The sequence below is a fragment of the Natator depressus genome, chromosome 11, assembly GCF_965152275.1.
Source record: "Natator depressus isolate rNatDep1 chromosome 11, rNatDep2.hap1, whole genome shotgun sequence".
NCBI classification, from domain to species: domain Eukaryota; kingdom Metazoa; phylum Chordata; order Testudines; family Cheloniidae; genus Natator; species Natator depressus.
This window is the reverse complement of record NC_134244.1, coordinates 20987565-21011028: the sequence shown is the minus strand read 5'-3', so window position 1 is coordinate 21011028 and position 23464 is coordinate 20987565. Positions and strand designations below refer to the sequence as shown.

Here is a 23464-nt window from a genome sequence, read left to right as displayed (position 1 = left end):
CTGCCATTATCCAAATAATTTATGAAGATATTGAATAGAACCAAACTCAGGACAGATCCGTGCGGAACTCCATTTACTTCCAGCTTGATTGTGAACAATTGATGATTATTCTCTGAGTACTGATTTTCGACCAGTTGGGCTTCTCTAGGCTATATTTCCCTAACTTACTTATGAGTAAGACAGTATCAAAAGCCTTAGTAAAGTCGATATATATCACACATACTGCTTCTCCCATCTGTAAGGCTTGTTACCTGTCAAAGAAGGATATTAGGTTGGTCTGACATGATTTATTCTTGACAAATACATATTGACTATTATTTATCTCTTCAGCCAGTTCCTTAAGTATTCTAGATCTATTTCTTCAGTTCCCGCTGACCTGAAGATATCAAATTTGTTCTTTCCCTATTTTAGGTTCAGATCCTGTTCCATTTACCCTGCCATTCACTATGTTATTCATCCAATTATTGCCAATCTTTTTGGTGAAAACTGAAATAAAATAGGCACTTAACACTTCGGCCATTGCTGTGCTTTCTGTTATTGTCTTTCTCTCCTGATTGAATAATGGGCCTATCCTTTCAATGGTCTTTGTCTTCTTCTCATTTATTTTCAAAATGTTTTATTGCTACCTGCTATTTCCTAGCTAGTTTAATCTCATTTTGTGCCTTGACCTTTCTAATTTTGTCCCTACATGATTGTGTTGTATTTTTTATATTCATCCTACATAATTTGACCTAGTTTCCACTTTTGTATGACTCTTTTTTCAATTTCAGATCTTTAAAGTTCTCCTGACTAAGCCAATGTTGTCTCTTATCATACTTCCTATCTTTCCTACAGATTAGGATAGTTTGCACTTCTGCCTTTAATAATGTCTTTTTTTAAAAACTGCCAACCCTTCTGAACTCCTTTTTCCCTTAGATTTGCCTCCCACAGAATCTTACCTACCAATTCTCTGAGTTTTCAAAAGTCTGCCTTCTTGAAGTCTATTGTCTTTATTCTCCCATTTTCCTTAGAATCATGAACTGTGTCATCTCATGATCACTTTCATCCAAGTTGCGTTCCATCTTCAAATTCTCAATAAGTTCCTTCCTATTTCTCAGAATCAAAAATAGAACTGCCTCTCCCTTAATTGCTTTCTCCATCTGTAATAAAAAGTTGTCTCCAATGCATTCCAAGAACTTGTAGGATGATTTGTGCCATTCTTTATTATTTTCTCAACAGATGTCTGGGTAGTGAAGTTCGCAAGTCCTGGGCTTGGATGATATTGTTAGTTATTAAAAAAAGCCTCGTACACCTCTTCTTCCTGGTTCAGTGGTCAATACTAGACCACTACCATGACATCACCCTTGTTTTTTTTATACCTTTTATCCTTACCCAGAGACTTTCAGCAGGTCTGCCGCCCACCTCTATCTTGACCTAAGTGCAAGTGTATACATCTTTGATATACAAGGCAACACCTCTTCCTTGTTTTCCCTGCCTGTGTTTCCTGAACAAGTTGTGTACTTCAATGCCAATCTTCCAGTGATGTGAATTATCCCACCAAGTCTCTGTGATGCCAGTTATACCTTTTTGTCTGTCCTTTGTCCTTGCTATGATTGCCTATATTTCCCCCAGATTCCAACCCTTCCCCCAGGTCGCCATGTTCTAGACTAACCCATGTGCGTTTGTCTCCTGCCCCCATTGAACCTAGTTTAAAGCCCACCTCCTTGCCATCTGTCCTCTAATGATCTGTCAGTTCTCTATTAGACTCCCAGGGCAGTTAGAAACCAAATTCACCCTGTTCTGCATTTTATTAGTTATATACAAATAGTTGTAAACAGTCCATAAGTACTTTTAATAGATAGTCATAGTGTGGACTCAAAAGTCTTGGTTAGATGTTTGTAATTTTTCAGCTGTTTAATGAAATGTTTGATGATTTTGGCTCACCATGATCCTTGTTGAAGATAATAGATCCATATAGGAAAAAGGCATTTAAAACATGTTGCTTTTATGCCTCAGGGAAGAGCATTCAGCTAAAGACACTGATGCCTGCAAGGCGTTCAATTAAAAGCACCCAGAAGGACTGAAAGACTCAGCTCTTGAAACTGCTTCTGCAAGAGGCTCTGAAAACACATCTAGGAAATCCCATTAAAAAACATATACTAAGAGAACACTAAACTTGTATTCCAAATTCAGGAATTGCTAAAGATAAAATTATACATGTGTAACAGTCATGTTCTCATAACTAAGGTGATAATTTTGGGCCCTATTATGACTGCTTTAAGAAGCACTACACCCACTTTAAAGCACCACAAAAGGATTTTTCCTGCTCAAGGGAATCTTGGGTGCAATAGAGCTAGTGCAGGAAATGAGGCGTGGCCACCTACATCCTGCAATCCCTAGGTACTGGAATACTTTTTTGGGGCCACAGGAAGCCATCATAATGCTGGAGAACCAGGCCAGTGCATCTTTGAACCCATCATTTTTCCTGACCTGTGCCATGTGAACAAAAGCTGGACCCAAGAACTATTGTATGTACTTTATGTTATAGCTTCCCTTTAAAAAGCAAATTACAGTAGCCAGTGTTATTTTTAAATGTGTTTTGCTTTTTTAATTACAAGCCTCTATATATACCTGCCAATTTTGCTTTGTTTTCATTTTATAAAATATTAATTTTGTATCTTTGTAAAATAGATATAATAAATAGACCTACAGTTGACATTACACAAATGTGTAACATGCTTCACAGAGAACAGCAGTCAGGTTTTCCATAAATATGAATGCATTGGAAGATAATCCCTAGCCAGTTTTCCCCAACTAAAGGGTTAAAGAAAGAAATAGCTTTTCACATTCATGAGCAAAGCTGTGTGAAAATCATCAGCATCATGAAACCTTTTTTGCAATTTGAAGGTTGCTTTGTAATTGGCCTTTCTTTAGAAGCCCTGTTGTTAGTGCATATTACTGCTGGAACCAAGCTGCCACCTACACAGTGCTAAACTGGCATTGCTAATAGACGTGTCTCCTCTCAGTTCCTCACTGCTACAATAACTTCAGACTGGAAGGAAGTAGGGCTATTCAAACTGCTAGTTATTTAATGGAAGACAGAGCTTTAATACATATTAAAATAAAGAAGAAAAAGCAAACCTGAGGCCCAAAAGAAGATGGGAATGAGATAAAGAGAACGGTCAAAGAAGGAAGAATGAAACAAGTATTGAAAGAATAAAGGATGGGGAAAAAATGATATCATGAAAGGTAAAAAGAAGCCAAAAGAAATTGTTTGTGAAGATAAAAAGAAGATGCAAATGGAAAACAATACATGCCACATGGAGGTGTGGAACCTGTGTTCGTATCACACAGCATTGAATCCTACTTGTTTTTTAGCTGTTAAGAGGCTGCTGCTGGTGTGCAGATGGATAGATTGGTAATCACATTCAACTACAGTACAGTAATTTATGGACAAAAGCAGATTGTCTTCAGTTCAATCCCATTTTGTGTTTTATAAGTATAACAGTGAGAGAGAATAAAATTTCTAGTAAGTAGGCGAACAAAAACTTTAATAAAATAGAATATTCACATATCTTGAGAACTATGTATATGTATTGCAGCTAATCTCTGTATTTATCTGCATTGAATGGTAATACCACTACCAGAGGAATAGCTTGATAATCAGCAATTAAGTACGGAGAACAAGAGATTGTACAGTTTACAGCTGCTAACACAATGAATTGAAAAAACTGAACAGGAGCTTAGCAGCTAGATCTATGACCACATGGGTTCTAGGTCTTATCTCAGAAAATGTAAAAGTTGTGTTTTGCTGCAGGTTTGTGACTTTCACCAGTTAGTTTTACAATGCACACAACAGTAGAAACCATTAAAAGGTCTACTTTTGTCAACTATTGCCACATACAGCTTCTATTCTAATAATAGGGGGAAAGTGTGGTAATCACAGATTACTGCTTGATAGCAGTTGGCAAATGCCAGCAGGAAGGATGTCTTTTTTAATTAAGGCACTGGAATGGGACTCAGGAGATGAGAATTCACTTCACACCTCTGCCAGAGATTTCCCGTGGGACCTTAGCCAAAGTTGCTTTTGTCATCCTGTGCCTCAGTTCCCCCTATGTAAAATGGAAATATTGCTTTTCACTCACTATTTGTCTATTTAGATCAAGGAATTTCATGTACTAATGTATGTACCTAGCACAATAAGCCCTTAACCTTGTGGTTAGTAGGTACTACTGTCCAACAAACAATCAGCAATAATAATGTTGAGTTTTTAAAGACAACCATGCTATGTCCACAGAATTGAGTTCAAACTCAGGCTGAGATTGAATAAAAATATGTTATTTACAGTTTTATGTAAAAATGTAGGCAAAATGTTAGTGTTTTTTCTTAAGCCCTGGAAATGGAATATTTATTCAGACCTGAAGTATTGAGGATCAGTCCATGTATGAATTGCTTATTTGCTTACATTTAATACCACTTAGAGGTTTTACAAGCAATGCCCACCTCCAAAAAGGCCTCAGAGGTGGGGGGAACTTTCGGCTAGTGTGGAAAGAAATTCTTTGGCCTCTTTTAAGGGATACAACCCTCCTCTCCTTGGGGACATTCAGCCTCATTGTCATCTGGAGAGGAGGGTGGTTAGGCTGATTGGTGGACCACAAAGCTATAGCAAAACCCATTGGCTCCCACACACTTAGTGGGAGGGTTATAAGCCCTTCCCCCAGCTCTAGGAGCCGTTCTGCACGAGAAGAAAAACTCCCACTCTACTCCCCCCTTGGGATTATAATAGGACTGGGTCTTCTGGGTCTTGCTGTAGGCATCATACTAATTACCTGTTGGGACTTGGACGGAATTTTCCCTCTCTGCCAGATTGGCCTGGGTAGTGTGGATTTTTTCACCTTCTTTGCAGCAGCCTAAGGACCCAGTGGGTAGATTAGGCTGTACAATTCATTTTTATCACAACTTGGCACGTGCCCAGTGCAGGTAGTCATTCAGTAGGGTAGGTCTGATACCCTTATAAACCAGAATCAGAAGTGGATTGGAAGACATACAACATTCCTCTCCTTGGGAACATTCAGTCTCTTTGTTGTCTGGAGGAGGAAGGGTTAGGCTGATTGGTGGAACACAAGGCTGTAGCAACGCCTGTTGGCTCCCGCACACTTAATGGGAGTGTTTTATAAGCCCTTCCACCAGCTCTAGGAATCATTCTGCACAAGAAGAAAAGCTCCCACTCCATGTCCCCGTTGGAATTTGTGTCTCCTCTAAAAAAGGTGGGGAATGGGGTGGGGCTCCTTATGTCTACTACAGGAGACAACCCCATATTTCCCTCCCCATTAATCTGATATGACAGAAGGATGATGGGGTCCCAGAAAGAGTGCTGGGACCAGGTTAAAAGAATGGTGGGCTGATGGCAGCCCTCCACTAGCTGGAGTGATCATAGTAGGAAGAATGACCTGCATGGGAGGAGTTATTGTTGGATAGCTCCCAAATATATTAGTTAAGCAAGTTGCACCCAAGTTAAGCCACATTCCTGGTGTCTTGTTTTGCCTTCATATGGTGTCCAGGACAATGGCTTAAGGACACAGGTTTACAGCAATGCAAAGATACCCCATTAAGATCTGCAGTGATATTAATGGGAGATTACATAAATTATAGTAATTGTTTATTCTGATGAACTAAATAGGCTGAAAATATTAGAATTTGTGTAGAATAATGGTGACCTGTTCCACAAAAATCTGTTTAAAAAGTTACTGCCTCAAGCTAGAGAGTCTTAGTGAAATCTAATCAATCAGCAATTCTTTTACTTCTCATAAGATGAACATTTTCATCTGTAGATAGTTCACATCTGCTTTCAACAATAATGATGTGGATAACAAATTTTTTCATTACAGCTGCACTAATGGAAAGATTGCCTCTAGCTGTCAGTTATGTGATGGCTACTGTTATAATGGTGGTGCATGTCAGCTGGACCCAGAGACAAATATACCTGTCTGTCTGTAAGTACTTTTGTGTGTATCATTAAAACATCTGTGTGGCAGTAAATAATAAAGTTTCTGTTCATCTGCATTTCTTATCTGTTCAGGTATTGATGATGTACCACTCACAATGGTATTTTACTTTTCTAGGTGTTATTTTTGTCTGTCACTCTGTTCTACTGCAAGTTGTAGAATATTCTTTTTGTTCATCATTTGACATTGTTGATGATTTAGTGACTATTGTTTACTGCTCTTCAACAAGAAGATTTTACAATAGAATACTTAGAATACTTAAGGGTGAATGTGAGGACCTATTTGCTGGCAATTCACATATATAATAGTGTGGGATTAACTATCTATGATCGATATTTTGGTGCCTAATGATTTCTATCTCTTTTTAAGTGGTGTTTTTTTCATTTCTTAACACAGTCTCCTCTTGACATAGTTTGACATGAAACAACATAGATTCTCAGGGATAACCAGTTTCACACACATTAACTCATGTGGTTTTGTAAAAACACATAGAAACTTCAGCATGTAACAAATGTTACTAACAATTCTTAGGAAACAAACATGGATTCTCTTTTTTTAAGCCCATTATGCTCTGGAATTGCCAGTACTAACTGTTAGGACATTTGACTTTAGTGCGTTGTGTCAAAACTCTGATTCCTGAAGCAAGGGGTTAATACAGGGTCCACTGTTACCAATATGTTTTTGATTAGTGTTGATTACCCATACTTTCTGAGATATTATCAGATTGGACCTCCTGTGAAAAGGCTGAGTATATTTCGTGTGTGTGTGTTACCATCACTGTATGTAATGAGTTTAAAATTTGTTCAGCAAAAGGCAGAATATTTATTTAGCTGTATTTTACTGAAATTCTGCAGATGCTCTGTGGGGTTTAAAAGTCAGCGCTGTGACCAGAAAGTGAACCCTTGTGATTACTACTGTCAGAATGAGGGAATTTGCACTTTAACTGCGTTTAATGAACCGAGATGCAAGTAGGTTTAACCTTCCACTTAATGCTGCACATTGTGTGACATCATTTCAGGCCACAGTTCATTGATTCAAATCATGCACATTCACATACATTTCACAGCATATACTTAATCTAGGGGCTCATTTATGTAATACACACTTACCCGTTTGATAGTCATACTGATGACTGTATTTAAACATAGACTGTTGGAGTGTCTGTTGCCATATTATTGGAAGAAGAAATAATGGTTAAAAATTATAAAAATACTACTTCAGCTTTTTGTTCCTGGATGTGGGCTCTGAGGTATTTTAATGAATAATGCATCCACAGCATAAAGTTTTGGGGTGAAGCAAATTGTGCACATTTTAACGTGATTTTGCATTTCCAGTATTTACAGAGTAATTAAACAAGAAGACTATTTGGCTGCCATTTTAACAGTTAGACTTGTATTGGTAAACCTCTTTGTAAACTTAATCTGTAAATCAGGTTTAAAAAAGCAATTAGCACAAACTACAAAAAATTAGAAAAGCTCTCTTCTTAACACTTTTCATCCTTTATTGATTCAATTTATAATTTACCTTCATTTTTATGTTATCTTTCTCTCAAGCAATTTCAGACATACTTCTTGAAAAGAAACTGTTAATTCTCATCAGGAAAGGAAACTTCCTCTGCCTTGTGCATATTGAAAATATATCCTGCCCGACATCCTCATTGATTCTAAATACTAGAATAAGATGCATAGAGCTTCAGAGAACTGATCTGATGCAAGGGTCAGAATTAGAATGATGAGCCAATGACATAGACTTCAATTTGATAAAATACAGAAAGTCCAACAGGTTTAATATATAGCCTCATCTGAATGCATATTGTATAAACACATGTTTTCAGCTATTAGTAACCACATAATATTGAGGTTCTGTTGGGAGGTAGTGGGGGTTTTATTTGGGGGGGGGACAATTAAAGTGATTAGGATGAGGAATCATTCTTTAATTTTTGTTGGACTATATGCTTACAATTCCTTTTTTTTCCCAATACTTCAAAGCAATGAAATGCTAGGTCTTGAGCTACAATAATTCTCTGGAAAAGCAGATTAGTGTTCTGATTAAGTCAACATAAAATGAAGGCAATCTTTATATGTCTCCATTAACTGTCAGTAATTGATTAAAAAAATTCAGAGAATATGGGTTTGAAGTATGTATTAATTTATGGAGGACATGGTTGTCTTAATTCTGCATTTCTTATATTTTCACATAACACTGCATATCATTCTTGAGTCGTCAGAAAACTGCAGTTACATACTAAAAACAACCCACTACTATTGTTTTTTAAAATGTGCTGTCAGTGCCTTTTCTCCTTTCTGTATAATAAACTGAAGCACATCAACTGATAGCTTAGAAATTGAAAACAATTTAAAATCTGTATTTTAATATATGAAATAGAAAGTTTAATAGCGAATTGACCATCAGTCATTAATTTTATCAACTGTCTCCCACAATTTAAAGAATGTGTTAATTATGTAATTTGTAAATATGCACTTTGTCTCTAATGTACTTGATTGTTGCTACTTCTGTTTATGAAAGAATTTTTTTAAGTGAGGGGTTTTTTAAGATTTTTTGTTCTGAAGCTTTACCTTTATTTACCCAAATCAAAAGTGACATTCTGGCTTCATTGAAGACAATGGCAAAACTCCCAGTGTCCTCAGTGAGATCAGGATTTCAGCCAAGGAGAAGTGAATTACTTAGAAACTTGTGGAGTAGCAAAAATTGGGGGTTAATATGATACGTATTTCATGACATCTTACTCCCCACTTGGGGCAGATCCTCAGATGTGGTCCACCAATACTCGCTGTTAAAATGGGAAGAAGAAACTAGAATGCCATTAAACCACCTTTGAACTCATCCAATCTTGGGGCAACTAGTGTAAGTTATAATAGATGCAAAGCTCCTCTAAAACGCAGCTGTCTACAATTCCAAGGAGCCATTCCAGCAGCAGAGCATGAGTGGACCACAGGGGCATAGAGACCTTCTTCCCTTTTTCCAGCAATGCAGTACATTGATTGTCAGCTGGTGGTTGGCATAGCAGTAGCTATGCGTTAAAGCCCTGCACCACCAGGGAGTCCCCTTAAGCAGGAAGAATGCTTCACAGCCCAGTTACACTGGGTTTTACATCCTCTTTGTATTGTGGCCTGATGCAAATCAGTCACAGCAGGGTTCCAAATCTAGTGTCTTGTGTATCTTTTTAGTTTTCTTTACTTTTGGACTTTGCTGGGTCTGGAAATAAAATACCATAATTCTATAAATAAGATGGTTTCTACAATATTTTTTACTAACCATGAACCAAGAGAGCCTGATCTCTCAAGACTTTGAGGCCAATTAAGATTGAGAGACCAAACTAAACATCTAAAGTGTGAATGTCTATCTGTCACTACCACATATATAGTTACAAAAAATAATGTTTTACTAGCAAATAAGATGATTAAGTATCTACAGTTCTTCAGCAATCTTATACATTAGTTATAGCATAAGATAATTCATAACAGAATACAAACATATTTTTGCATCATGAAAAGAGGTTTTTTCCCCTTATTATTATAGGGTAGTCTATTGACATCCTATCACTAACCTTTATGAAAAGCTGTCAGCCTGCAATTCACTATAGATACTCACGGCAGGAATTCAGCTTGAACATCAAGAAAAATTCAAAATATATTTGAAAAAGACTGTCTCCTCATCTCCACCCTAACCTACTATTAACAGGCTGCGCTTGCTACAGTTAGCCAGGACAATCCAGATTTGTCATGCAGACTCTGTGGTTACATTTCTTCCACCATGCACCAGATCTTCTATCTCCGTGGTTCACCTTTTATCTATATAACCCAACTCTAAAGCTATATTTGGGGCACTAGCAGCTCCATCCCACCAGAAACCATTTTTCTGTCTTATGCTTCTTGCTACTATGGAGTATTAGTGGGGTATCCCTACCCCATGCCTCCCAACATTTCCAGGGGCTAAATTGGGACACAGCACCACTCAGATTTGGCCTATCTGCCTCTCCATAAATGGTGATGAAGGGCAAATAGACCAAATTTGATTGGCATTGCAGCATAGCACACAGGGTCACAATGCCAATCAAATTTGGTCTGTCTGCCCTCCATCTCCACCTATGAAGGGTCATATGGGCCAAATCTGAGTGGTGCTGCAATGCCGTGTACCAGCTCCTTCAGGGTTTGGGAGCTGTTACAACTGGGGAGCCCAGGGCAATTGGGAAGTCTTTGCTATCCCCTTTAGAAGGGTCTCTTTGCTATTCTAGATATGGCTAAGCAGGCGAAGAACCTAGAGCTTAAATCTAAAAAGTCCATTTGTGGGGACACCCAACTGGTGTCTAGAGGTTTTCCACAGCTGTTCCCAACCTATGAGCACTCATTCGTTCAGAAATAGCAAAGAGCTCAGCTGGAACATTAGGATCTTCTCCCCAAACCTGATCTGGAGAGGCTGCGTCAAACTGGCTGGCAGGCACCAAACTACGCCAACAGGAAATGGCCCTCTCTGGAAAATTCCCTGAAAGGTAAAGCCTTATTGCTATCTCAAGGGGAAATTAGCAGGTGCCTTTCCAGGTCTACTTGTCCCTAGGCAGAGCTGCCACTATCTTATCCAGTTACTCTTTCCTCAGAGACTAAAGGTTTCTCTCATATACCAACCTTCTCTTTTGCCCCCTTCTCAGCTATGTCTATGAAAAGGTCTTATTCCTTACCAGAGCTATGGAACCCCCCCAATACCACCCCGTAAATAAAAAAAATCCCCAAAGGGGGGGAATCAATAAAGATACTGAAACATAAGAAAATGTTCTAAGAGACACCAGAGATCTTTTCCTTCTCTCCCTAGCTCTGACTACTCCCCACACAAACAGGGAGCTTTCTGAATCTGACTATGAAGAGGAAGAACTGAAGAATATGGATATACTTTTTCAACCAGAGAAAGAAAAGGAACAATCTCAACCCATAGGAAACTGCTCCTCTCAAACAAAATCAGACTTCATCATACTTCCTCCATTCATTCTCTGAAGATGTCTGTCATTAGCGAAGAGGGAAAACTAAGGGCAAAAGGACAACAAAGCTAAAAGGACATGAAGAAATCATATAAAATCCAGGAATCAGATATTCCATATTATCCTTTCCAAAATTTGTCACCACAGGACGAAAGATATGGCAATCCTCTAAGAGGACTTCTTCCAGAAGGACCGCACCAAGAGGAAGATAAAAAAAGCACAATTTGGAAGAGTTGAGCATTCTGAGCCTCCTCACTGCATCATTTTTATTACTATTCATTATTAATAGTTTATTTACTTATATTATGGCATCAGTTAGAGGCCTCAAGGTACATTTTCCCAGGTACTTGTACAAATTTACAGTAAAGACTATCCCTACCCCCAGAGATAACAATGTAAATAAGTAAGATGGTAAAAATGATGAATGATTCCAGTACAGAAATAATAACTTGCCAGCATCATGTTAGGCCTACTTTTTTCTTTCTTTTGTTTAGTTGACATTTCATTTATTTTTTTAATATACTATTGGGGTTCTATTTTTTTAAAATTGTATTTACACTAAATGTCTTATCAGGAAGAGGTGGCAGTATTACAGGGCAGGGAAAGGGAAATATGTTGGATGGAAGGTCAGACTGGAGAGAGGAAAGGAGGAGAGTAGCATGGAGGGCAGTTGGAATGAGACTGGAATGAGGAGACTGTAAGGGAATGGTTGGAAGCAGCTAGAGCTAATCAGTAGAAGAGAAAGTAGAAACTGTAGAAAGCAGTCTGAGATTACAATGGACATAGACATTATTAGTTTCTGTGGTGTCTGCTGGGGCTGCTTCTTGATTTTCTCTGGACCCAGAGCTGACAGTCCTGGGGTTGTCATGAGAGTGCTCTTAACAGAGATTCTTTCTTCATGAAGCCAACATGGCTAAAGAGAGAAGGAAGTTGTGTTTGTGGGTTCCTTCACAGTTCAGGGTCTGGACCAAAGAAGGGGGCATAGTCCTAGCTATTTCTCATCTCTTCCACTCCAGTGCTGCTGTACCTGCTTAGTCTGTTTTTTTGTCTTTGTCCCTAGTGGATTGAGTTTCTCTCATGCCCACGCTGGCTCTGCCCTGGAGTTTCTTTCTTTCCAAAGCCCACATAGCAAGGGTGAGACAGTGGGCATGAAGCCCAGTGCCCCGGACACCAAGGTCACGTAAAGTCAGATTTTAAAGCCAGAAGAGACCATTGTGATCATCTACTGGACTCCTCTATAACACAAGCCGTCTGACCTCCCTGAATTAATTACTCACAAGTGCACCTATCTGAGAGTTTGGGGAACAGAAAACTTGGCCCATCACTGGTCAAATGTTCTTTCTGTCTCTGCCCCACTCTATCACTTACTTGTGCTAGGTTTTTGCATAGGAGGGGATAAGGACAATGGGATTCCATAAAGAGTAACCAAGATGCTTATTTTGCCCCAAGCCATCCATTATTTCAGTATAGGTTAAAAAATTAACAGAATTCTATTACCAGTTTAAAGATAGTTATCAGCCACAAAAAATCCACCATCCCAATGCTTCTGTATTTCTTGAAAAAATGGCCCTGAACAACATCATCTCAGCCTTGAATAGTGCTATCAAAGTGGAATTCTCCAGGTATCCAGATTCCTAAGAGCAGCCACTTCTCTAAGCTGGCAGTCAGATCCATTTTCCTGTCACAGGATCGATTCCATCATGCAATAAAGTCTCACATTTCATCCCTTTTAACCAATCAAAACACTTTTCTTAATAGCCAACACATCACCCACAACAGTCTCTGAGATGACTCCTCTAAGGATACAGAAACCTTACTGTATCTTCCATGATGACAAGGTCATACATACTCCAGAATCCTTTCTAAGAAATGTAAACACACAAGTATACATTTCTTAGGCAAGAATTCTATGTTCCCTTTGGTCAAAAAGTACACCATCAGATGGAAAGGCTATGACTCAAACCTGGGTGAGTAATAAAAATATATCTCAAATGCACTGACTCCTTTAGAAAACATGCAGCACTTTTTTCTCTTTTTAGCCTAAATATTGTGGAAAAATAATATCCAAATTGTTCCGTTTAATATGAAAATGCTGAATAAGAAAGCTTATTTAGCATAAAGTAGACCAGTTCATGAAGGGATCAAGGGCTATTATACAAAGTGCATGGTGTCACCATGAGACAAATGGACATAAGCAACCACAGAAGAAGGAATCTGCAAGGCTGTTGCCTGATTCTCCATCAACACAACAAGCTAGCCATGTACTTTTCTGAAGATGCGTGTTTTGGCACAATGTGGAACCTGAATTCCTAACAATTAGTTTTAGGAATAAAGGGAACACTCTTGTTTTATTTTCTCCCTTTCTCTTATTCATCCTTATGGCTCACTACGTCCCACCAATAACTGGCTGGGAGACAAGAAGTCCAGAAGCAGAATGGTAAATTTAACTAATGATGTCTAGTGTGGCAGTGACTTTCTGCAATCAGACCTCTCCTGCAATCGGACCCACTGTGGATGTATTGTTAGGAATATGGCTTGTTCAGTCTTAAGAGCATTCTATTTTTAGACCGTTATTGTCAAGTTTTTAACATTAAAATGTATGAATCAAGTTGTTTCGCACAATTAAGTGTATCTACAGCTTTGGTAGCACTCATTCGGTGGGTGATGCAAGCAGCACAGGTAAAGCCTGGAACCTGAAAGACATGTCTGGACTGCTTCCAGGAACTGCAGCAAGAGTCATAATTTGCTCATAGCAGACTGAAGGGGAGGTCAGTTTCAGAAAGAAAATAATCAAGTAACAAATTTTCCATTTATTTTGATTGCATGCCCACCCATCTTTTCCATCATTTTCTCTCTTATTTTATGTTTGACTTACTTTACTTGATTTTCATCTCTTCCCTCATCATTAATTCATTATATGTATACTCCTTCCCAAATACATGCTTATTATTATAATTCTCAATTAGTGTTATTTATTATTTGCATTGATGTACCACATGGGGACACCAGATGAGATTGGCACCTCACTGTAATAACAATTATAGAAACACATAATAAAGGATAGACCCTGCTCTAAAGAACTTAAAATCTAAACTGAGGCAAGAAGTAACAATAGGCTGATCCAAATCCTGTTGAAGTCAATGGGAGTCTTTCCACTTACTACTGTGGGCTCTGAACCGACCCCCAGGTGATTGTGACACACAAGTATAAGGATAACAAAAATCAGATCATATGGTTACATTGGTTAGTTATTGCAGAGCTTTAAGGTTCTTGACTGTTACAAGTGATGATTTTTGTGTATTTTAATTTTAAATAATAAAATCATCCTTACACTAATGATGTATAACCCAGCCATCATTTGTGGATTGATTTCTGGTAGGGGGTCACAGCAGAGGTGGGGTCTTGAAAACAGATTTGAAGAAGAGAGTATTGGCCTTGATTAATTAAAGGGGCATTCCATGCACAAAGACAGCTTGAAGATGAGCGTGGGAGAAGCTGACAGGGAAATGGTGTGGGAAATGGTGCTTGTGCCATTGCTGAAGCAGAGAAAGGGGGAGGGAGTGACAAAATAAGAGATAATAGTGGACAAGTAGGGACAGGCAAAGTTGTGAAATGCCTTAAAAGTGAGGACAAGAAGCTTTAACTTTGATTGACTGAAACAAGGGAAATGAATGGAGTGCTTCAAAGAGGAAATTGATGCAGTCAGAGCAATGAACAAAGATGACCTTCAGAGCTGCATTTTCATTTGATTAGAAGTGGACAATGTGTCTGTTAGGGATACCAAAAAGGAAGAAATTGCAATAATCAAGCTTATATTCCTTACAATACTATACCTCTCTTGTTATCTCTGTTCTGTTATACAGCTTTTTAAGTGTGAACACTCAATCACAGTAAATCTCTCTATGTAAACATACTGTATGTGCAGAAGAGGGTTTCATAACTATGGCAGAAATCCTGTCAAAGAGGGCATTTTTAAAAATCATGGGCCTGTTTTACAACTAGCAATAGTATGCGCTAAAGGCACTTGACCTGGCACACTGATTGCATTTTCTGAAATCTATGTTGAATCGAGTGAGAGCTACCAATATAGCGTAGAGAGGACTGAATGAAACTAAAAGGCAATTCTAAACTATGGTAGGCCAATAAAGTGACAGAGAAGAACAGATTTGTTAAATATTTTACGGTAAATGTAACTCCATAGGGTACAGTTAATGGGCTACCTAATTATAATTACCTGGAGACTTTCACGTGTAGTATTCTAGTTCACCAAGATCTTTCCTGTTCAATTGAAACTAAACTAATTTAGTATGAACACTTTCAATTTGGAAGAGATCAATAAAATTTAATTGTATATTCTATGAGATCCTTTGTTCAAGCTGTATCCCAACCCAAAATGCCTTAGAGACATTAATTCAGTTGGTGATGTAAAAAGTAATAGTGCAAAGGAGAGATGAAAAGATATTGGCAAAGGAGAAAAGATATGTTGTTCTTTGAACATTTTCTGCTTGGCTTCTGGGCTTGGTGATGCATGTACCCTCAGCACACGAGCTTGAAACTTTCTGGATTGCAGGATACATTGGGGTGCTTCCATGCCCTGCCACTTATTTCTTTTACCACAGAAAACAGCAGACAGGCACTCACCAATGTCCCTGCATGTCCTGTCCCAGTGTAGGGAGTTCTGATTCTTTTGTTGTATTAGCTAATTAGGGTACATTCAGCAATGTTGTTAGATATTGGTGCACATTTTGCCAATTTTTGGTACCATTGAACAGCTTCTTACCTGAAGGTTTCTTGACCCTCACCAATATTGGTGTGTTTTTCCATTGTTTTCTTGCTTCAGACGAGAGATCAAGTCCTGCCTCAAGCTTTATCTATCCTGCAATGAACACTGTGCAATAACCATATAATTATGATTCATGCATAATGGTGTTCAGAGTCAGAGATTAGCTTAATGGTTTTTAAAGACATAGTAGATTTAATTTTTCCCCAGGGTGTCACTACAGGGTAGAGTTAAATATGTTTGGCTGCCTCAAATATGCATTTCCATCACTTAACATGTTTGGATTTCTTCTATCTTTAAGTCAGTTGTTCCTGGGTTTGTAATTCTTGTTTTTTGGGTTGGTTTTTTAATCATTACAACATCCATGTGATATTTTTACCATTAAGTTATGGATATATACTAAACATTTACTTCATTTTAAAGTAGATTTTATCTGGAAATTTCCTCTGTTTTTTAATTATTAAAAAGTCACACTCAAAAACCCCATTAAGGTAATAGTACCATATTATATTTCTAATAGTTTGAAAACATAGAGTATCTACCTTAAATCTAAGGGCCAGACTCACCAATACACTCACTGCTCAAAGTAGCCAGATTGTACTTGCCAGGTACTTTCAGCTCCTGAAATCCACATTCCCCTGCACAAAAACATTCCAGTTTTCCCCTCTCTCTGCCCAGCATAGGTACCCACCATCTTCCTAAAAGGCTTGATTCCCATTGGTCCCAATAATGAAAGGCAGTAACATTCTTAAATGTAGTAAATGCACCAGATTTCAGAGAGTTGTAGCTACATGAGAAGTTTTCAGAGTCTGTGTCATTCATTATAAAGATCATTCAGGACCAAAAATTGGTCTGACACAGGGTGTGAAACTTCTTAAAAGGAGCATTTTTTTACTTTTACATTTTGAGAAAATTCTATCTGTGTCTAGAGTAAGAGCTTTCATTTTGTGGTGGATACACTCTATTCCTTATGTGAAACTAAGAGGGTGAATCCCTGGTTTAAGTACAAAACTCAACTTAAACTTAACTATGGATCCATGAAGAGAGCTTCCATAATTTCTTTATCTCTGAAGTTGCCATTCTTATCTCTGAAGGTGCTGTTTTTGGTTGTCTGCAAACTGCAGGCACAATCCATTTAAAGAACCCTATACTTAGTTTCTTATCAGATAATGTGGTCCTTCCTAAAGTAGCTTCAGCATTTCATGTTAACTAGCACATCTCACTTCCATCATTTAGTCCTATATCCTCACATTCTAAAGATGTCAAACTATCCTCATTAGATATTAGAAGAGCAATGAAATATTACCAAGCCTGGACTGGAATAATTAGAATATTAAATGCATTACTTATCCTATCCAATGTCAAAAAAAAAAAAGAGCAAAAATATCCAAAGTTAAAATATCCTAGTCTGTGAGAGCAGCTATCACTCAAACATATAAAAGGGCAGATAAAACACCTCCAAGCCACCCTTCAATCCACTCTTTCACTAAATGCTACAAGGTGGATATAGAATGTGGCCTTTAAATGTATAGTCCTGCAGTCAGCTATGATCCCTTAATATCTACCCATGATATTTTTATATATTTAATTCCTTTCTAATTTTCTGCTTGCTACTCACCAGCATTTTCAAGTGTTTTCCAGACAGATTCCCTTCCTTCATATAAAAAAGATTTGCCAGTCAGCATACATAGTGTTTGTTATCTAATACTTCTAATTGTTATGAAAGTTGTGTTGCATCTTTGGAAGCTTATCTGTGAGTAAATATAGCTCCCTCAATCTATATAAGGAGAGCCTTGTTCCAGGAGTTTCTATCAGAGCTTCCTCTGTGACCATCATCAAACACGCAGACTGACTAAGATTGATGGTGTTGCACCAGACATTGGGTAGTGAAGTTCCCAGATCTGGCTCAGTCCTGAGAATCCATGAGTTTCAGGTGGTCCACAAGCAGTGTCAAGTAGGATCAAGGTATGCATGCCTTCACAGGTTGACGGAGAGCAAGGTTAGCTGGGGTGTTTTTGTCCATCCTCGTAACCTGGCCAAAGAGCATGCATTGCCATTTTTTAATATAATGAGTGACTGAAGGAAGGCAATGTCTTTGAGAGATTGTGACATTTTTTCACAAAATCAAACCACTTTATGCTCAGAATTTGGTGCAGACCACGCATATTTTGTGCTGACACCATGCAGAATGTCCACTTTGTTGAATCCTGATGCCTCTGAACTCTGCTTGCCTGATGCCTATGCTTTTAAGAAAAGTCGATGCATACTGATGCTTACTGGTTCAACACGTCCATTCCATAACTTTGGGATGGCTTTTTATACTTCCTCAAGTGATGGAGGATCAGTGTTCACCCCTGGATTTGCTGCTATGTGGTTTTCTAGGTCACAGAGCTCTAGACAGTCGTCAGCTGGTCCACAGTTCAACACATTTTCATAATGTGTTTTCCATTTGTCCCGGATCTCATCCATCATTTAGCAGGGAGAGCCATCTGGTTTCATGACAAGGATCTTAGAAGGCTGTTTATGGCTACCATCCATGCTAGTGATGGTTTTGTAGGCAGGATGCAGTTTGATGTTCTTTGGGCTGTCGTCTGCTTTGTCGGCCAAGGAACCGACATGTTGGACATAAACCTCATGGTCATATTTTGCCATAGCCAGGAAAATGTCTTTTAGTCCTTTACATTCTTGGATATTTCCCTGCTTGCATGCTTCTGCCTTTTTCACTAATATATCAAAGGCCTTTTTGGAAAGCCAAGGTTTCTTGTGCAACCACCTGATTATTCCAGCAGCAGCATGTGATATAGCATTACATTTATCACTCAGGAGATCTCCACATTGTCTGAGAGGGTACCAAGGTTAGATATGCAATTCACGAGGGACTGTCTGTATTTCATGGCTTCAACAGGATCTTCAGAAAGATGCTGGATATTGTGTGCTGCTGAGGGCTTATCTGTTACGGGGTCCTGATTTAGGGACCTTAACAACCATCGCTGGACCTGGATTTTAAAAAGTGGATGTGCCATGAAATAAATAGACAACATTCTTGTCAGAAATTTCTCCACAGTGAAGCACCCGCAAACTCAGACCATACATTAATTGTTGCTCAGCTCTCACTGTATCTTCCAACTCCTTGCAAGCTAGATGTTCACCAACAATGCAATATCTACGAGCGTTGGCATGGCCAATTCAAGCCTATCAAGTATGGATTCTGTATATTAGAAGACAAATTTTCTATAAAACGTTTTGGTGCAGGAACCAGGTTATCGTATGTGTTGGTACAGTATCTATCACAATGGGGTCCTCAACTTGACTTGGACTTCTGGATGCTATCACACTACACATAGCAAATAACAACAGTAAACCTAGGACTTCTCTCCCAGCTTGTAAGTAGTTTTAATTTTAGTGGTATGAAATTTGCAGCAGGGATGGTAACAAGAGTTTTGACGATAACTGGGCTGGGGTCCCAACATTCAGCTTTTTCATTGTTTGATAATGCGTATCCATGTGTGACTTAAAGCAAAAATATGCATGCACTCTCAGCACCTCGGCTGGAACCCTGCGAGAAGTAGTAATTGTTGTGGCTGTATGTATAATCATGGGACTGAACATTTGGACCTGAGGTTTGCAAAGAGCAGCACCCACAGTCCTAATCCCACTCTAGAGCCTTTGACTCTCAGGCTCATCATCGCTTTCAAGCTGTATTTGTTTGTTCATGGTCTAGTTAGGTATTGTCATTATCTGTCTTGATAATTCTTGCTAATTCAAAATATTCCTGCTAGGCCCTATGGCAGTATGTGGTCCGGTAGGTCCCAATTATTTTCATGCCTCCTTATTTTTCCAGTCAGAAGCTCTGGATAATTGTTCCAAATAAACCCAGTACCCATGTTAGATACCAAAATGTCTGTTACTGATTAACACATTTGCTATCATCTGTACCTCAAGGAGATTTATTAATCCAATGATTATTGCTACTCTGCAGCATTTTCCTTAAGAGTATCTTATATCCAAGAAAGCTAGTTAAAAGCTTTCTAAATCAGGAAGCTCTGTGTCGTGATAAACCAGTGCCATTTTCCTTAACATTGAAGTTGGACATGTTATAAAGTCAGCACAGATCAACAATTATCACACTGCAGTATCTGAGCTATAGCAGTACAGTATATCCCTATATTTAGTACAGACAATAACACAATGTCTCAGTGATTAGTGACTCTTTGGGAGATTTTCTGAGGCCCATACATTCTTGCAAAATTTTCCTGTAAGATTTCACTTTCATGTCTTGATAGTGAACCTTCACTAATTTCACTTCCTTTTCCAGCTTGCCACATCCCTTAAGGCCACATCTTCAGGGTTTATTTTCAAATGGTCCCATTTCCAAAACAGAGACATTTGAGATTCTCATTCTAAGGAGCTGGGCACCAATTTGAGTCTCTGTCCAACTCTTAAAGAAATTTTTTCCCTTCAAATATTTTAGTCAGAGCCAGCTGTAGTTTTTCAAAGATTGCATCTCAGCAAGTTTAATCCACATGCTGCAGTATTCCTCAACAGAACTGCAGAAATGTTGCAAACCATTGGTAAGAAGTACAAAGACTTTCATTCTAAGATTGTCTGAAGATAACAGTTCTGATTGTTGCAGCATAAATAAACTAGGAAGATTTATGGTGTTTCTGTAAAGAGACTAGAAATACTTAATTTGTAATCATGCATTGGAAGGTGATCCTGTGAAGTGGCAAATACCTAAGCAATAATTTTGTAAATTAGGCTAGAATAATAATAATTTCCATTTGATATAATGGCTCAAAAAGGTGTTTATAAAGAATTATACAAATGCAAAATAAAAGGAGTGTGCATCTCTTTTATGATAGAATCATAACGTATTGTGTGCTTCTAGAATATGCTAAGGTGATGGCAAACAATAATGAAAATGCTAGTTGATTTGAGTTTTAAAATTGATTGCATACATTACTGTGTGGCCTATTTTCTGATGTTAATTCAACTAACCCTTTCCCTGAAGGCAAGAACTTTAAATATGTTATGATCATTTTTAACTGTGAGGTCAAACCAGAGCCATAACTACCATCATGTTACACTTTTTCCATTGTGCGAAAGGTTTTTGAAGCATTAATTAACAAATTAATGAACGTGTTAATAAATACCATTGGTGAACCAGTCTAGAGGCTGCATCTGTAGAACAAGTTGTAGTGGAGTAAAAATAATGATCAGCTTAACTTTTTATCTTAATGTGTGAAACACTTTAAAACTATAGCCCTAAATTTTGAATTGCACTATGCAGGTGCCCTGTGTTCTGGGGTGGGGAAAAGGAACAGGGAGGATATTGCCGGTCTCCCCAGTGAATGCACAAAGACAAAATGCTGCTAATTCCCTCGGTGCTAAAGAGGCAAGTTAGCACACCTAATTGTGCTCCTGGGCTTCCGCACAATTTGACCCATTGTATTTTGTACTTTTCCAAAGTATTTTAGTATCATGGGCCAATATCACTGGCCAAGCTGGTTAAATTAGTCTTTAACACGCTGGTAACTGAGAAATTTATCTTTATATTTAACACTCAGATAAGAAGCATATAGCAATGGTTGGTGAAGGGAAAACAGTTTTTAAAGTAGTACTCAAGTTAATGGTATAAGCCAAATTTCTCATTATATTTTAATGCATTTAATTTATGCTTATATTTATAAATAGTTCAAAAATATTTTTAAATATTACAGTATTAATCCATAATGAATATTTTATAATATTAATGTTAAATTTATGAATGATTTTATAAGGCTATAAAAATCAATTGTTTTACTGAATCATCTTTTAAAGGATATTTGCAAGGCTGTTCACTTGAAACACAAATCTCAGAGGCAAATTGGGACACCTTTTTTGGGTTAACACCAAATATTGGTGGATTTTTATATTCCATCTATACATAGTGAGTAATCTTGTATCTGCCATTATTTAGATTGCATTTAGTAATTCTGTATTAAAAATTACCATGGATTCAGTTCCTGTGGCTACAATTTCAAGCTCAACAGAGTGAAAATCACCTCTGGTGCTTTTCTCAAATTTGGAGACTCCAGGAATACACAAAGTCCAAGGATAATGACCACATACACAATCACAAGTACAAATTCCTATCTGTACTACAAGTTTTATGAAAGCAATAAGTAAAGTTACAATTACCCATGCATCTAGAAATCCTACCAAAAAAACCCCCACAACATGCTATGACTAAGACTAGTCATGCTCACATTCTCGATATTCTGGAGGGCAATGAACCTGTCAATAGACAATCACTGATAGAGGGATGGATCCTGCTGGGGTTTCTTGTGGCGCTGTCCCATGGGGTCTTCCCACTTTTACCCAACCAAGAAACCTCTTTTATATTGTGGTTCTGACCACACCTAACACCTATGCATATGCATGAGGATTTCCATCTTCTTTTCCTTATCTATAGTTCCACACCCTGTGAATTTTGGGGTGCCTAATTTTTCATAGGTTGTTTAGTTCCTCTTATTCTCATTAGCATCTATGCACAACATGTATCCTGCATGAGGACGGGATATTCCATGATATTACAACCAGGTGTCTCATAATCTTGGACAATATCTTTTTGTTTATTGCAATGCAGTTTTTCATAGCATTACCTATCAGCACATCTTTTACAGTAATCTTGTGACCTTACTGGCATAGGGTTATTTCTAGGTCACCTACTCATGTCAAGCGTTCTTAAGCCTATGGCCTGGTATGACTAAGCTAAAATCTTACAGGCCTCAGCCAGTAGGTCTTACATTCCAGTGTGGTTTACTTATATACCTAATATATACTCATCACTCTTAAATACTTGTCAATATTATACTTCTATAATCCTACAACTTAAATCTATTTAGCATACATTGATTATATCTGAAATCGCATATGAATTGACCACAACACCATATAGCACAATGATAACTGGATGATAATGAACTACAATATTTTATTTTATCAGCCTCAGAACAATTAAGTCGAAATATGTCAAAGTACTTGGCAAATATAACCAGATTTTACAATGTTAGAACACCCATGATCCAGAAGGGTACACATATTTTGTTTGCCCTACTAAATGCCGGTAAACTGGATTGCATAAAAAAATTAATCCCTTTACATCAAAATCCCTTTAAAGATATTAGAACAATGAATTTAAAGTCATCTTTTCATTTTGTATAAACTCTGTGTTATTAATGTGTAAAATGTAGTTCCTTCTAACTTGTTATACATCCAAGCTGATGGGAGATATTGGAGAGCCCATTGCACAGCATGCGCTTGAGACAGCTAAAAGGTTTCTTTTTCCTGCAGTATCCAGTATGGAGAGTTTTCAGATTCTGAAGTAAACTTCATTATAAGGAGAGCTGGGCAAATAGTGCAAACAGATTTCATGAATATATTTGTTTCAATTTTAAATGGATTTCTTGAAGCCATATTTGTGGCAGTTTCATCGTTGTTTCTCTGATCATTCATGGAGAGCAAATGTGAAAACTCGAACAAATATTTGAAGAAACCATATTTTATATTTGCACAGATTGCAGCAAAAGACCTACCTATGCATCCAGGCCCCCTGTCCAGCAAAGTACTTAAGCACACGTTTAACTTAAAGAACATGGATAGTCCCACTGAAGTCAGTGGAATTACTCCTGTTCTTGAAGCAAAGTGAATGCTTAAGTGGTTTGCTGG

The 23464-nt window shown here is 37.9% G+C and overlaps 1 protein-coding gene across 1 annotated transcript in view; it reads left to right on the top strand.

Annotated features, from left to right (window-relative positions):
- Positions 1–23464, top strand: part of LRP1B (LDL receptor related protein 1B) — a 1292938-nt gene that overhangs the window by 1256225 nt on the left and 13249 nt on the right. Inside the window, exons 86-87 of the mRNA XM_074967293.1 lie at positions 5868–5972; positions 6839–6952. Coding sequence (XP_074823394.1) covers positions 5868–5972; positions 6839–6952 — 219 coding nt within the window. The remainder of the gene's footprint in view (positions 1–5867; positions 5973–6838; positions 6953–23464) is intronic.